Genomic DNA, 17,026 nt, shown 5'->3' with positions numbered 1-17,026 from the left:
TGTTTATGTCCCACTTTTCCTTTACTCCCTCATCTGCTGACAGACACTGAGGCTGATTCTTGGCTACTGTGAACACAGAGGAGCAAACATCACCTCAAATGATGACTTCCCTACCCTGGACACATACCTAGAAGTGAAAGTGTTAGACCATGTGGTAGCAATATTCTTACCTTTCTGCAGACCCTCCAAACTGTTTTCCATAATTACTGTACTAATTTAGACTTCCTCCAACAGTGTACCAGGGTTCCCTTTTCCTCTCATCCGCTCCAAAACTTGTTATATTTTTCGTTTCTATAACAGCCATTCCAATAGATATGAGGTGATATCTCATTATGGTTCTAATTTGCATTTCACTGAACAGTGAGGCTGAACATTTTTTCGTATACCCTTGGTCACGTGTATGTTTTCTTTTGACAGCATATATTCAGATCCCATGCCATATTAACGTGAAGTTGGATTTTTAAATGAGGTCTGTACACTAATTTTATCTTAAAGATTAAATAAAAATTATACAGTTGCTTACCAAGACCAACACTGCTGTTCTCCAGTAAATAACTGAGATGATCAAACATGGCTTTTTGATTCTGCCGACTTATTCGACAGAAGTAACAGAGAAAGCGACAACAGTTGGCCACCATCTTGGGAAAGGTGATCTCCTACAGAAAGAATGTTTGATTAGTCATGGAAAGCAAGAAATCTTCATAAAACTGAGTACAGAAGTGGGGGTCTCAGTCACACTGTCCATCCGTCTGTCTTCATGCAACAAACATCAGATATAGGCAGCCTTCAAATACACTGCCTGCAAGCCACCTAGTCCTTGGGCCAATGAAAATCAGAAACCTCCCTACCACCATCAGGTTGGATCTAGAATTCATTTATCTCACTGAGGGCTGCTTGAGCCTCACTTAGGAATCAGCTGTGGTTTGCTGGGAAACTAAACAACCTCTTTGATTCTGTTTAGTAAAATTGGGATAATATGGATACTAATACTCTAGGGAGGGAAGGGAGAGGACACATTAAGAAAATTTCTGAAAAATACATAGTTCAGAACTTGAAACCTCGTAACAGGGTTATTATTAACATTATTACTACTATCATTATTATTATTATTATTGAGAATCTGGGGATTCACAAGCTCCCTGACTCGCATACCACTTGCCTGCAGAGAGGAGTCCCCTGATCAGAAGACCTGTCTGGTGGGCCCATCAAACATACACTCCTCCCCCAAGATGATCCTTGAAGTCCTTCCTTAACAGAAAATACAGGGACTATATATGCAAATACTGAATTTAGTACTAAAAATAGCATGTATATGAAATTATAATTTATAAGCCCAACTGATAGACACACTGATCATGGGAAATATGACTTGTTCCCATAACATATAAGATGCATCTTGAAATTTATAATATAGAAAAATATACTGCACATAACAGGAGTTATAAAATTATACTGATTTATATCAAGTTATTTATTATATTACTCTATCAGTTTGCTTTTCCAGAACTTTTTAAATTTTAGTCACTTAGAAGTTTACTTTTCTGTCTTACAACACATACTTTCTAGAGGATCACTGCCCAGTACTGATTTAGTTCAGGAGTTTAGTGGACCCAACCAGGATCCAGGCCAGGAGCAACAGTAGGGTCTGAAGGACATGCTTGTGTCAGATTTGTAAAGTGATGGGACTGGACTTAAAATTAAGGAAGAAATTAATATAGTATTAATTTTTTGGCATTTCCAATATTCCCCAAATGAGAATAATTTAGGTGATAACAAATTATAAAGTATAAGATAGAAACTTTTATCAACATTAAGAAAATAGTAGTAATATATCTAACTGTCAAGTCTCTTTCTGTGTAAGGTGTTTTTTTTAAAAAGCAGTATTCCAAAAAGGATTTAAGAAATTCTCATTCTCATGAATTTTCTGGAATCCATGTACTCTAGATTATGCTAAATAGCACCCCAAGAATCAAAGATTTTCCTTTACCTTGGATTCCCCACCTCCAAGGACATTGACCATGACCTCCATCACTGTCTCATGCATCCCAAGGGCCCTCATGAGATTCGGGTGCTGGTAAAACACTTTATTGTTCATGATATCCCTGCAAAGGACAATGGAGGCATGGAAGAGAGCAGAATGCTTAGAGAAAAACTCAAATGAACATTGTCCTGAGATTTTAATAAGTCTTTAGAAATAACTTATATGCATGAAAAGCAAGAGTGATCATAGTTGCACCAAAACTTTAATGAGGGCAATTGAGTTTTCCTTAAAAATATTGATAACCTACCCAAAGTGCCATACAAGTTGTCTATTCTTTTCAGTGACAAGAAACATATTAAATTTGTGGACTTTAGTTCCATGAAACATATTTCAGACACTTATTCCTAATTTTATGGATATGCAATCATGTATTCAACTTTATTTTGTACAGAAATAATAATCAATATTGTACATTTTATATGAAAATTCCTATATAAATTTACATAGGTATCTGGTTTTCATATACATGCTATTTTTAGTACTAAATTCAGTATTTGCGTATATAATCACAGTAGTGTTAATTTTTGCTATATTCATGATATCATTCTGGTGAAATGCTTGAAAGTAAGCATATTCTTCAAGATAAACTGAATATGTGTGAATTCCAGGTACAAGTAACCCAGCTCACTAAAATGGGCCTTTGATTTAAAGAAGTAGAGGTAGATGATATGTAAAGTGATTCATATCATTGTTACTGCATTAAATATTACTGCAATGTGTATGTCAAGGTGCTTGTCAGGATCGTGAAGTTCATCAAGTAGTATGACTGATACTTATGTTCACTAAATTCTGTACAGAAGTTCTCATTTACAATTTCATCAAAAATAAAATCAATGCATTTTCTAGAAAAGACATTTGCTAGCAAGAAAATAACACAAAGCCTTCAAGACAACAGACAGCTCTTCACCTGACACCCTTAATTGAATAGCTCACTTGCTCATTTTATCATATGATAAATAGTAGTTACCGAGTTTTAAGTAGATGTACAATTCCACTGCCCCATAGACAGGTTGTCCTTTGAGGAAAACATTTCTAATACCACAAAAATTAGAATTTTATTTAAATTTTTATTAGTGTAAAATGGTGGTTTTAGTATCATTTTGAGTCTAATCACTAATGGCACATATTACTTTGATGTGTTCATTGAAGAAAGACAGTGGTCTCCATTTCCTGGAAGACTTTCCTGTTTCTTTGGTTGAGATGAATACAAAGGAGGCCTTCTCCAGATGGGTTTAAATATTCAGACTCACGCTCATGCAGCTGCACAAAGGCCCACAACCCACCTGTGTGTACACTCTCCTCACCCCCCTTTGTCCTATTTGTACACTTATTCTAAGTGTGGAACCATCATTGTGAATTTGGAATAGAATCTTCCAGTCCATTTTCATCACTGTTAAATACTCAATGGGTTCACAAGCACAGTTTTGCTTTCCAAGTTTAAAATGTACATAAATGATATTTAGCGACCTGCATTTTTACACCCTTATTTTCTTCCCTAGGGATTATTTCTGAGTTCTATCAAGGAATAACCTGGTTATTCTATTTCACTGTTTGCTTTTCCCTCTCTAGGCTTCCTTCGCTGGTTTCAGTGCTTCTTTGGTTCTATTTCAGTCAGTCAGCAGCTTCTTTGTCTCCTCCGCTTGGTATTTATAAGACTATCATATAATCCAGACAGTATGTTTACATCCACACACCTATTGCACTGCTAATGGGATTAAAGTCGGAAGGAAGAGATTTATTTATAAGACAGAATGTTGACAGGTTAAATAACTCACCCCAATCCACGAATCATAAGCTTCTCCTCCTCTTTTCCCATTCGCACACTCAGCAGAGAACGAATCTGACCGAGAGATGCCAGCAGGTTGATGGTGTCCTCCACAGAGACGCCATTGATGGTGTAGGTCTTCGGCAGAGCCCGGACCAGACCCCCTATGCCATCGTATTGACGATGCAGCAACACAAACATGGCCCTCACCAGCTCAGGGTCCTCAATGACCGACTCCTGGGCCCACCGAACCATGGTCTCAGATATCAACTGCTGAAGGCTAGCTGCAGAGTTATGTTGCCAATGTTCAAGGGGAAAAAACAGAAGAGAAGACATCAGTTGGACCTTTCAGCACCACATGCCACAGCCCCAAGCTGCCACCTCTATTTGTACTAGAATAGAAAAAGCTAGGAATTTTCTTCAAAGACAATGAACTTCATTTAAATATTACCTGAACTTCAAAAAGATCAGTTTTAGTGAAGCAAGGACAAAAAAATATTATAAACTCTTCTTTTAAAAATAATTTTTATAATTGAACAAGCCATTTCAAAGTTGCAACTAATTTTTCAAACATAGTACTGGTGGTCCACCAGTAATTGAAAGTGTGGCAACCGATACAAGGGGCCTGAACTTTTATTTCCTCTGTTCCACTGTTTTCCTTTCAGAAGGTCTGACACTGAACTCCTAAGAGGTCAGTCACAGACATTCAGGAGGAAGGTGTTCATCTACTTGTCTCCTTGGTTATGCAACATTGACCACATAGAATTATATTTTTTTAGATTTGGATCTAATTTTTGTCACTTAAAATGTCTTCAGAAGGATTTGATCATGAAGTTATACCAAAGTAGAAATTTATTCCATACACAGATAACTTGTAATATAACATGCAAAACAGTTAATTTAAATTAGAAACTTCTTAACCTCTAATAATAAAATTATCAAAATTAAGTGGTGTTGATGTAACTAATCCATACATTGTAAAGTAATACTTAATTCCCATCACTAATACATTGGATGATTTTTTAAAGAAGATGTTTACCTTGAACCTAGGTATTATATAAGGAAAACCAAAAACTACCAATTTTATTCAAAAACAAAATGTCAAAAAATTTCCATAATAACTCAAAAACATTTCGTCATTTTAATAGAGTAAGATTGTAAATCTCCTAACAATAAAAAATGGTTTATAAGAAACTTAAACTCTGATATTGAAGATGACCTGACTCCAATTTCATTCTGACTGAAGAATAAATTTAGAAATAACTATATAAATGTTTTCCATTATAAGTTAAAGATTTAAAAGTGTAAAAATTGTAGTATTTTTTTCTTTCAGGAAGGAAAAAGAAACCCTTAGTAAGCCAATACTGCATCTTAAAATTACAGGCGTCTCAGAGGCTGGAGTAATGTGCAAGTAGACCCCTCAGACCTGCTCCAGGACCCCTTCAGGACCAGGGCCAGAGAGACTCAAAGCCCCTGGGGGTTTCCAGGGTTTCAAGAAGTGGCAGCCATGGTGGTTCCTGGTTAAATGGGATATGGATGAACCAGAAATGCATACCATTTGAGTGAATGTTTCAAAATGAAATATAATTGTAGGCAATATACATTTACCTTTTAAGACACATGTTTAATTTGATGTGATAACTGAAATCAATTAAGTGTTAATATTTGGATATGTAGGCTAAATTGCTCTCTTTATACTTTCTCTTGATGGTCTCTGATCATAAACCTAAGTGTGGAGCTCTCTAGAGAGCCCATCCACCCTACAGCACTACTACCTCTCCACCTAGACCTACACACAGCTGGATGCTGCCATCTGCTTCTGGGAGCTGCAGACATCGACTTCAGCATTAAATTCTTTGAAGTACAAACTCGTGACCTTACTGGCTTATATACAATAAGTATTCAAAGGATGAATAAATGTCAAGGGTCAGGTCACTGTGCCAGTGCCCCTTCATAGTGCTTACAGGACTTCTTGGAGTCACTCTCCACTGGCTTTTCTGCTTGCTTCTTCTTCAGGTATGTCACCTTTTCTACCAGGGACAGCAGACGCCCTCTAATGGTTAAGTCACTGTTTCCATCCAGAGACCCATCTTCATCCAGCTCAATTCCTAGCATGAGAAAAGAGGAGAAAGCAGAAAAGGAAAATTTATTTGAAAACAATATATTTGGAGAAATAATCTCAGGCTTTGCAACCTTTACATTTATAGCTTTGAGCAAAGTCTAAGACGCTCAAGAGCACTATTTAAGTGACTTGCCCATCAGCACTCAAATAAGATGAACATGTCAGCTTCCCCACGCCCCCGTCCCTGTTTCCCCCAGTTCCTGGGAACTCAGGGCTATTGACAACCAGTACAAAACAAAAACTGAGCAGAAACCACAAAGACACTGTTAGGAGCCAAAATCAGTTCTGCCCTTCAAGTGACCTTTGGGCATCTCGGGATGCTAACCACTGGAGCCCCACGGTCCTGCTCTGCCTACCCCCAACCCACCCTGCCCAGCTTCTATCCTTCGCTGTCCCTCCCAAAGCAACAGTGATATCTGGGTGACTTGCAAGACAAAACAGGCATGACCAGATGCCCTTAACCAGGGAATGCTCCTATTGTACCAGTGATTCCACTGTTTTACAGTTGCCTTTGGTGACAGAATCTGCATGTTGTGATTTTCAGGTGGTATTCTAGTGGCTTTTCATCCATAAAATGAATTAAGATGTATGGCAGTGTTTTTAAATAAGTTTTAAATAAGATGAACATTATCTCACTGGTGATGTGAAACACATCTCACATCAGACATGTATCTACATATCTATATAGTTCACGTAAAAATGACAAATTCATTTTCTTTATTACAACAATTTCCACATTGTTTCATAAAAGAATGAAGAACTACACATCCATCTAATCAATTCCATTTTAAAAGTTCTAAGAAGACAAGGAGGAGTGAGTTCCTAAACAGATTATGGCTACTGACATTCAGCAATGGAGGCCCTCCATAGACACTCATTAATTTCAAAAGACTCACTGGATTTCCCAGGCCTGTCCTGAATGATGGCCCTTTGATAGGAATGGGAGAGCAGTGACTGAGATTGGGGGTCTCTGATGACCTCATGGCTGTGATGTGCCTGGTGCCTGGGAATGCTCCTGTGCAAGGGCACAGGATGCCCATTCCTTTGGTAATGCCCTGCATGAGGAGGCTCTGCAGAAGAGTCTTATCACCTTCAACCTTGATCTCAGTCACATAGCTCCAGGGAAGAGAGGAATTCTCTTGCTAGACAACCACAATGTTTCACCAGCTCTGCTGCTCCTGAGCCTGCCCGCTTAACAATAGCTTTAAACAATGGACCTCCTTGAGCACCACACAAAGCTCCTAACATTGCATGTTGCAACTGTGGAAAAGCTGCATAGATGTTTCTAATTTCTGTAACTTTCCTGAATGCAAAGAATAATGCTTGCATAGTCTTCAAACTGATGAGACATATATAAATAAAGTCTGCTGGCATAACTCTCTAGATCTGCTTTTTCATCAGACAGCAGCACTCTGCCTGACACTCAGCTTTATCTTCAAAATCATCTGCATGTGTGAGTCTTTATATGTTTTAAACTAGAGTTTGTCCATGCTGGTCGCAGCACACAGGCATAAATGATTTAACTGTTTGTCATCAAATTACTTAATTTTTTAAAAAAGAATTTTATTAGGGCACACTGATAGACAAAACGGCACATGCTTAATGTACATAATTTGATCTGTTTGAACACAGGTGTACAACCATGAAACCATCACCACAATCAAGCTGAAGATATAAATACATCACCTCTAAGTTTCCTTGTGCTTCTTTTTTGTTGTTTTTTGTTTGTCAGAACGATTAACATGAGACATGCCCTCTAAAAGTTTCAAGTTCACAGCTCAGTGCTGCTACCTGCAGGCACATGCACCACAGATCTCTAGGACTTGTTCATCATCTTTTACAGAAACTTCACAGCCACTGACTAAACCAACTGCACACTCATCTCTCTGCCTGAAGGGCCTGCCTGAAGTCCCCACCCTCCTTCTGATTCCCTGGTGGTAAAGAAAAGAAGGTGAGTGAGAGAGGCACTCAGCCATATTCTGCTCAGGCTCACTGCCTCTTGACTTTACTGACCCTTCGGACTTGACACAGAGGGACAGTCAGCCATGCTGCCATAATAAATACCATTATATGAACATGTAACAGAGCTAGAGCTATTCACCTAGATACTTAAGTGTGAACCAGGATGTATGGATTAGGAATGTCCGTCTAATAGCAATTACAAATCAAGAAGATCCTACCACAGTGTGTCATCAAATCTTCATGAAAATCCAATAGTTGGTCACGAATTTCTTCAGGACAAGGACATTCACTTTTGTCATCCTTGAAATTGAGAAGCATATTGATCTGGAAGGGAAAACAGGAAGGAGGAGGAACAGGCAGAAAATGGTGAATTCTGGAAAGATACACCAAGAAAAAAGCAAAGTAGTATGAAATCAGCCCTTGAAGGTACACAAACCACCTGCCAATCAGGCAAGATACCATTATTACTGAACCCAACAAATACCAACAAAGAAGTCAAGTCATCCAAAGCTACACAGGCTGGAAAACTCATGCAGCATCAATTCCTCCTCCATCCTACAGTCAGACTCCTGCACGTGTTTAAAATCCTTAACTAAGGAATCCTACAAGCTAGTTCTTAAAGGTCATTTACTATACTTCTCCTCCAATTCCATTATTTTCAAACTGGCATCTATAATTTTTGATGATTTTTTTTCTTTTTCTTCTTTCTTAACTGTTTTTAAAACTTTTTAATTATTTTAAAGAACTTGTTTTGAGGATATAGCTGCAAAGAAGGAAAAATTAAAATACAATAAAATGGATGACAACACTGTTGCTAATATTAATGATTAAATGAAACCAACTGTGGGACACTGTCTTCCATTTGATTTAGTTTATACACATTGATATTAAACTTATGAAGAAAGACAGGTCAGATGCAATCCCATGTTTTCCTTTTAAAATTAGAGTTTTGTGTAATTTTTGTTGTTGTTGTTGAACTTATTCTGAGATAACTGTAGATGCCATTATTAAAAATAATATGAAGGGCTTGTATGGCTTTCACCCGATTCCTCCCATGGAAACACCCTAGGCCTACAGCACAGCATCACAGCAGGCTGTCAGCAAGACAGGCTCAAAACACAGAAGGACTCCTTTACCTGAAAGGCCCCAATGCCTCTTCTTTGCCCACACCCATTTTCCTACCTTACCTGCCCTCAGCCTTAATTTCTGCCACACACTGACATTTCAAGAATGTTATTTTTAAAAGCAAATGCAATATATGTATGTATTCCCCTATGATCCACTTTTGAAAAAAAATTATTTGGCAAACATATATATGTGAGATATACCTTTATGTTTTAATAAATGTATATACTCTTCTTGAAAGAGTAAATCAAGCTAATTGATACATCTGTCACCTCAGCTACTTACCACTTTGTTGTGGTGACAGAAATATTCCACATGATCCTTCTAATGTCACTGGGTCTGTAATGATACCTCATTTCAACCCTGATGTTGGTAATTTGTATCTTCCCACACTTTTTGGGGGGGAGGGGGGCTTTTCAGAGGTTTTTCAATTTTATTAAATCTTTCCAAAGTAACTGGTTTTTGGATTCACTTTCTCCACAACTGTCTTGTTTTCAATTTCACTGACTTCTGTCCTGGTCTATATTCATGCCTATCTGGGTTCTGCCTGCTTTGTTTATTTTACTTGCTGTTTTCTAAATTCTTAAGAAGATGGCAACCTAGATTATTAATCTGAGTGTTTTCAAATGTAAGCACTGAGTGGCATATATTTCCCTCTGGGCACTGCTTTAGCTTGTCACAGATTTTTCTAAGTGATATTCTACTTTTTTTCAGTTCACTGTATTTTTAGATATTCTTTGAGACATCCTCCTCGACTCATTATTTAGAAGTGTACTTTTCACTTTTAAGGATTTGTAGATATACCTGAAATATTTGTGCTATTGATCTCTAAATGGATTCCAACAGGGTCAAACAATATTCTATGAGATTCCTTTTTTTTTTTTTTTTTTTTTTTTAAGTTGAGGTTATTTGATAGCCCAGGATGTCATCCATCACTGAAAATGTTTTATAGGCCCCTGAAAAGAGTGTGGCATCTGTGGCTGGGTGGAGTATTCTACCAAGGTCAACATCCATGGATGAGGTCAACCTCCATGACATGAGGTTCAGTCCTGGCTGCTCTTCCTGCCCAGCGGTGAAGGTGCTGGGGTCCCCATGGTAACTGTGGGCTAGGCCCCTTCTCCTTGCAGTTCCGTCAGTTCTGCCTCCACCTGCTCTGGGGATATGCAGCTCAATACATGACCCCTCTCTCCCTGACGAGCACCTCTTCAGCACTGCATGATGTTCTGTCTCCAGATATTCTCTTTGCGCTGAAGTCTGCTCTCACCGCATGGCACTTGCTTTCATTTAATTAATATTTTTCATATTATCATTTTTCATTATTTTCCTTTGAACCTGTGGGGAGCCACACTGAGTGACCACACCTTCCAGTCCTGATGTACCACAGGGATCTGAAAGATCACTGTAGTCTGGCATGGTAGTGCCATGACTCATGGCTCAGTCTTTTCCCCACTCAGATAGCAAGGCCAGTCTTCTGAGTGGGCGCACCCCTGGGGTTGAGCTACACTCACCTGTTCATTTGTAATCCTACCCCTTTGCCCTGTTTGGGATAGAATGTTCCATGGAAATGCCCTTTGTGTGTCCCCTTCTCCTGCTCTGCCTCAATCTGTTGACAGCAGACATCAGTAAGCAGACATCAACCCCCTGAAACCTGACCCCTTGCCTCATTTGAATGGCTTCTTCCCAAAAAAAGGGTTGCCTGCACTCACTCTCTCTCTCTTTTTTCACAGACCCCAGTCAGAGAAGCCATCATAGAACTGAAAGAAAAAGGTATCTCTGTCTCTTGTGTGATTATTTCGTGTGGCCCAGTTCACCTGGAGTGACCCAGAGTGTTTTAGTCGTGGAACGTGACATCAACCTATCCACATCATTATATTTGAAGTGAGTTTAGACATTATAGACTTGGACTGACTTTTTAAAATTCACTCTAATTCCTTTTACATTGTAGGGATTGTTTATATTCACATAATTATTAGCAGGCTATGATTTAAGACTATCATTTTCCTTGCTGTTGTTTTGTCTGTGATGTATTTACCCCAACAGGCTGTGGGTAACTTGAGCAGTTTTTAGGATCCCTTTTGATTCTTCCATGTTATTTCTTAGTGTAGGTTTTATACGGCTTTTTTCTCCAAAATGTTAATGATACTATGTTTGCATAACTTATACAGACTACTAATATTAATATTTGACCAGTTTGAAGTGTAGAAATTCTCCTTTAATGTCCCTTTATTCTCCCCTAGTTACAATACGTAACTTAAAATTTTCTGACACATATATTGAGAACCACCCCCAACAGCTTCAGAACATCAGCTTCAATCCCAAATATAATTCAGAGAATTCCAGAGAAGGAAGGTGCATTTTTTACCCAGATACTAACCAACACTTTCCACTGTTCTTTATTCCTGATTTTCCAGATTTTCTTCCTCTGTCACTTCTGTCAAAGACCCTCCTTAGCCCTCTGCACCCTCCCACTTCTCCTCACTTGGGACTGTCCCTGTTTCCCTTTGCTCCTAAAGGGTCTACACATGAACTCGGGCTGACAGCTTTTCCTCTCGTACATGACAAACAGCACTGTGCCACCTCCCACTGGGCTGCATGCTGCCGGATGACAAGCTCGCTGTCACTAGAATTGTTTTTCCAACTGTAGGAAAAGTGTCATTTCTTTCAAGATCTTTGTTTAGTTTTCTGAAATTTTATTATGAGGTATCTAGATACAGAATTCTTTGGCTTTTCATGCCAAGGGTTTAATCAACTTCTTGAGTGCCCAGGTTCCTGTCTCTTAGTGAATCTGGAAGTTTCCATCCCCGCATCTTCGTTTATCTTTTGTGGTTCACCTTCTTCTGTCCTTCAGCAACTCCAGCATCTTGGTGGTAGGCCTTCAGTCTCTCCCACTGGCCTCTGAGGATCTGTTTTCTTGCTTTTCCTCAGATGGAGTCGTTTCTACTGGTCCCTCTCAGTTCATCGGCTCTTTCCTCTGCCCACTGCTAAGCCCTTTCAATGAGGTTTTTATTTCAGCTGCTGTATGTTTCAGATCTGAAGTTTCTACTTGGTATCTTTTGCTTCTTTGCTGAGAATCCCATTGTTTTTTTTTTTCCATTTGGAAGCAATCTTGAGATAATTGCTCTCAAAGCTCTGTCATGGTGTTGACATCTCAGTGTTGGTGTTTATTGTCTTTTTTCACGTAAGTTCTTCTAGTTCTTGGTATGATAAATTATTTTAATTGACATCTGAAGAACACCAGGTGTACTATAAGTTCTGGGTCTCATTTAAGGCTGCCATAGCTGGCTTTCTCTGACACTATTCAGCAAAAAAATTTAGAGAAGGGGCCCCTGTTGCTGCAGGGGAGGGGTGGGAGTTCTAGTGAGGACACCAGCCCTGGAAAGGTCAGAGGGTGGCTGCCTGTCCTTCCCTGGCCTCTACTGACATTCTGGGAGGGGCTGGCCCTGCTATCACTCAGCAGGCATGGATGTCCAGCTCTCTCCTCTGGGGGCACCTTGTTATAGCCCTGCAAGTGGATGTTAGGGCTTCCCCACTCTGCTGGTCTGCTGAGTAGGGGTGGAGTGGGGGCAGCTTCTCTGTGGCTTTTGGCTACTGTGGTATAGCTATTATCTGAAGTTTTCGTCTTGCTCAGCTGCCCCTTTCCCGGTCCTTTGGCAGGTGGGAACAAGCTTATGTTAGGCTCTTCTTGTCTCTGCCCACTGGTGTTCTTAGTCGAAGGCTTCTTCAGCTCCATATCTGGAATGGATGAGGCAGAAGAAAATCCTGGGGACTCAACACCACACTGCTGCTGGGTCCCAGGTTCTATAGCCAGTGCCCTCCTTCCGCCTTGCATAGCCCTCTTAGATGCCCTATCCAGGGTAGTAGTTGTACTTAAAGGAAGAATAGGGAAAGGTACATGCAATCCATCTTTCCAGAAGCAGAAGTCTTCTAACAGTCCTTTAGTAGACAGTTCATCTGTGAGAGGGTAGACTAGTTCTCTGCTCAATAAATGCTGTTTCCCCAAAGAGATTACATTCTGTTGTGAAAAGAATGAATTCTGTCTTACTCGTAAACACTTTTGCTCTGAGGAAGACGTGGAAGCTGACATCTGTGTGCTATACTCTTTAGCCAGCCCCCCTCCATCCTGTGCCCTGGAATCTGCAGCATACACAGAGACCTGGATTTGGAGATGAGTCATCTGAGAAAGAACAACAAACAGGGTGGTCGAGCCTCCAGAAAGCAATGTGGAGAGACATTTGGCTCTTCTACAGGAGCCACACAGAAAGCACCTTTCCTGGAGTCCTAGCAGTCACAGGTTCCCGGCAGTAGGTTCCATGCCCACCAAGGTGCCCTCTATTCTAAGGCAGTGCCACTATCCGCAGAGCTTCAGACTCTGGCATATGTGCTTCTCAGAGAGTCTGGGGCATTCCTGATATTCATCAATAAGTCCCTCTTCTGTTTAGACTACCACGTAGATTCTTTTGGCAAAATTAAAAATATTGATTAAATTAACTTGGCTAGTTTGAACAGAATACAATAACAACCACAAGAAAATACTCTTGCAACTTATGACACATTTTTTCAATGTACAGATCCTGAATGCACTTTAACTCCCAAGGAAAAAGGTAGCACGTGCATGTCCTTCCAGTACCTGCTCTTGAGGTGGTGATCTAAATTCCTTGGTTTTCCTGGCTGTGAGTGCAGCCGACATGTTTAAGGCTTGCATGACTTCGTTATATCGGAAACGCTGATTATCTTGGAGCTTAGCCACAAAGTCATCTGAAAAGGCTACGATGGCTTCTATCCGGTGCCGGACCTGGCAGTCACAGAGGTACTGGAGCAACAGGCACATCTGAGAAGACAATTAAAAAGTCACGTTTAACTCTAAGTCCTTCAAGAGTTGGAGGAGCCCAAGTTGCAGCCTGTTAAACATGCGCAGCTACCCCCTCTCCTCCCTTAAAGAAAGAATCCTAATTTTGTGTAGGTGGCAACATGCTCAGTCCTGGGGAAAAACATAATTTGTTTAGGCCCAAACAGCAAATACATCCCTATGGTGGACACTGAGTCTCTGAGCCCACTCTTGCAGTCACAGGTGGTATGGCCAGTGGACACAGACGGAGTGGCAGGCAAGGGGCCTTCCAGGAAAGTCCTCATCATGAGTACCAGAACAGAATGTTTCCCATAACTGGGCGATGACTTGAAACTGGAGAAGGAAGGCAGTAGCTAATGCACCTTAGAAGAAAACCACAGGCTGAGGGTCACAGAGCAGAGATACCACAGTCTGGGGTCCTGACGACATTCCCAAGTACCAGTTCTGGAACTGCAAAACAGCTGTATACACTAAGTACCAACTGGGACATATATACATGGTGGTGCCTAGGAGGACTTTAAAGCCCTGCACGCCACCATCCACTCAGCCGGGTGTTATGGGAAGCCAAAAGGATGTGCAATTGGTAGCATGTGGTAGGCAGAAATGTGTCCAAGAGACACCTGCTTACTTTAGGAAAACACCTGTATACACTAAGTACCAACTGGGACATATATACATGGTGGTGTCTAGGAGGATTTTAAACCCCTGCATGCCACCATCCACAGTATAACCATTTCTGTCAACTTTCTAAAGAGAACTCTCTGTCATTCTCTGAAGCTGCCCCAGGATCCGTCCCCTTCTTCACCTAAAGGAGCACCTTCCCCTGAGGTCTGCACCAGCAGGAATGCCTGCTGAGAGCACTTTCTCCCTACTTTCTCCCAGGAGCTGCCAGGACCTCCCCTGCCTCCGGACCTCTTGGGCTTCTGCTCCTGAGACTCCCTGCTGCTCTCTCCCTTGGCTCTGCTCAACTCCAACTCCTTCATTTGCTCTCAGTCTAAAAGTCACCATCCCCAGGAGACCTCCCCTCCCCTTTCTAATAATAATCCGAATTTTCATTCTTCTGGGAACCCATTCTTCTACTTCAGAGTATTTATGGACTGAGCTTCTGTAAGCAGGTGCAAGCCTATGTCCTGCTCTTAGGTTCAAGGGCACAGCCCAGAATAAGACTCCAGTTGATGCTGACCAAGGAGATGAGCTGAAAATCATGACAGAGAAGCAAACAACAAACTGATTCCAATGAACTACACACACACAGGCCTAAAGAAAAGACCCTTCATTCATCTTGATCAGTGCAAGTCAGGCTGAGTGAATTCCTCGTAACACGACAGTCAGTGGGGAAAAGCCTTGCTATGTAAGAACAGCCACATTGACTGGTGAGCTCATCTTCTAAGGTGGCAAGAAAGGAAGTAGGGGGAGGGGAGTTTAGTGAATCAGATTTCAGGTATCCCAACATAAATGAAATACATCTACAGGAACAAGAGATACAAGGAAGCTGCTAAGACTTGGAGAAGAATGAGAAGTAATTTAACCTTGTGAAGAACTATGTACATGCACACAGAGGCAAACTGCAATAATACTTGGTAATTCTGAAACTGATGGGAGTCTTTCTTCTGATTACCTGCAGTTTGACAGGCTCAGGCAGCTTCATTTGGAGCAGGCCTTCCTGGGGTCTCTTGCCCCCTTCATCGCCTGCTCCCTCCAGCTTTGAGTCTTCTGCACTGAGCTCTTTCTCCAAGGTGTGGCCCTCCTCCTCTGGCGTGACAGCTTCTTTGAACACACTGGGCTCAATCAGCTGCAAGATGTGCTTCAGGTCCTCATTGTGGAAGACGCCCATGATCAGCAGGGTGTAGAACAGCTTGATGAGAGGCACAAAGAGGAATTCAGTGGTCCCCCCAACCGGGTCCCGAGCATGCAGGCTGCCCTCTTTAACCGCTTCCGTCAGCATCTGTATGGTTTTGGCCTTCAGGATGTCCAGTGGGAACTCTGGACTGTACTGGTAAAATTCATTACTAATGCTCACAAAACTTGGGGAGGAGAACTGCATCCGGGGCCGGAGGGAAGTGCTGAGGCCAATCCCAGGGAGGCCGTGCTTCTTGTTCTCGTCGGGGAAGAGAGTGATGCTCTTTGTCTCCTCAGTCATGGGGACGATGAACTCGTTGTTCATCATGAGCCTGGCCGTGGCATAGGAGCTCAGGTGAATGTCGATCAGCAGGTCATAGTAGCCAGCGCGCAGCAACCCGGGCATGTACTTGTTCTCTATGGCGTAGAGTAGCTGAGGCTCGTCCACGTGGCTGCACAGGGCGTGGGCCACCCGGTGGTTGCCAAGAGCACAGACAGCAGAGTACAGCCGCAGAGTGTGGTAGTGAAATTTCAGCAGCTCCTCCTGCTCTGTCAGCTCCAGTATGTCCACAGACCTGAGGCAGGGTGAGAGGAGGGATAGCACCATTAGGAATGGGCCACTGAAAGAGAGCCATTAGGAAAATCAAAGAGGATGGGAATAGACGCCATTTTCTTTTAATTTTCTGTGGCATGTTTAGTGGCTGCATAATAGGCTTTTAAAAATCACTTCTCTAAGTTTTCTTCCACCCAGAATTTGACACTGAAAACTGCCAAATGCTACTTCATCTAAGATCTTCCCTGTCCTCCACAACATCCAGGGCACCTCTTCTAGGCATGTGAGTTTCAACCTACACCTGGAACCTGCCCTTTTCAGAATCTAAACACTCTCTGGGAAATCCTGAATCTCCTTTTCCAAAAGGCTAACCTGGCACAAGAAGCCAGAAAGTTTTGCCTGGACCATGCTGCCCTCCTCTCAGCACTACCATTAGGCTGTCAGCCTGACCAGTCAGATGTAGGTGGACGGCATGCTAATTCCACTGGCATGAACTACCCCCACAGGCATCCCTCACAGACCCACACGTCTTCTCAGCTGCCCATGTTTCCACCCAGGTCTGTGTAACTCATGAAACAAGCACTATGCATGGAGTTTTCTACTTGGCAAAACAAGAGGGCACTTCCAACTTCTACTGGAGTGAGAGTTCACACTGAGCTCTTAATCCAGGTCACTGTGCTTCCACTAAAGCTTATGGCTAGGCTACTCCTTTCAGAACATGTAGCTTCCTTAGATGTGGTGATGTGTTCAAAGCTACTTAATTACATAGATTA

At 41.5% G+C, this 17,026-nt stretch overlaps 1 protein-coding gene across 1 annotated transcript in view; it reads right to left on the bottom strand.

Annotated features, from left to right (window-relative positions):
- Positions 1-17,026, bottom strand: part of Ryr2 (ryanodine receptor 2) — a 437,587-nt gene that overhangs the window by 167,829 nt on the left and 252,732 nt on the right. The window contains exons 39-45 of the mRNA XM_048800411.1: positions 15,480-16,275; positions 13,643-13,843; positions 8,109-8,214; positions 5,771-5,914; positions 3,817-4,090; positions 1,988-2,102; positions 524-656 (exon numbers count right to left, since the gene is read on the bottom strand). Of these exons, the coding sequence (XP_048656368.1) occupies positions 524-656; positions 1,988-2,102; positions 3,817-4,090; positions 5,771-5,914; positions 8,109-8,214; positions 13,643-13,843; positions 15,480-16,275 (1,769 nt within the window). The remainder of the gene's footprint in view (positions 1-523; positions 657-1,987; positions 2,103-3,816; positions 4,091-5,770; positions 5,915-8,108; positions 8,215-13,642; positions 13,844-15,479; positions 16,276-17,026) is intronic.

This window comes from Marmota marmota, unplaced genomic scaffold (genome assembly GCF_001458135.2).
Source record: "Marmota marmota marmota unplaced genomic scaffold, marMar, whole genome shotgun sequence".
NCBI classification, from domain to species: Eukaryota; Metazoa; Chordata; class Mammalia; order Rodentia; family Sciuridae; genus Marmota; species Marmota marmota.
Note: the sequence above shows the minus strand (reverse complement) of the source record. Positions and strands in the feature narration are given on the sequence as shown.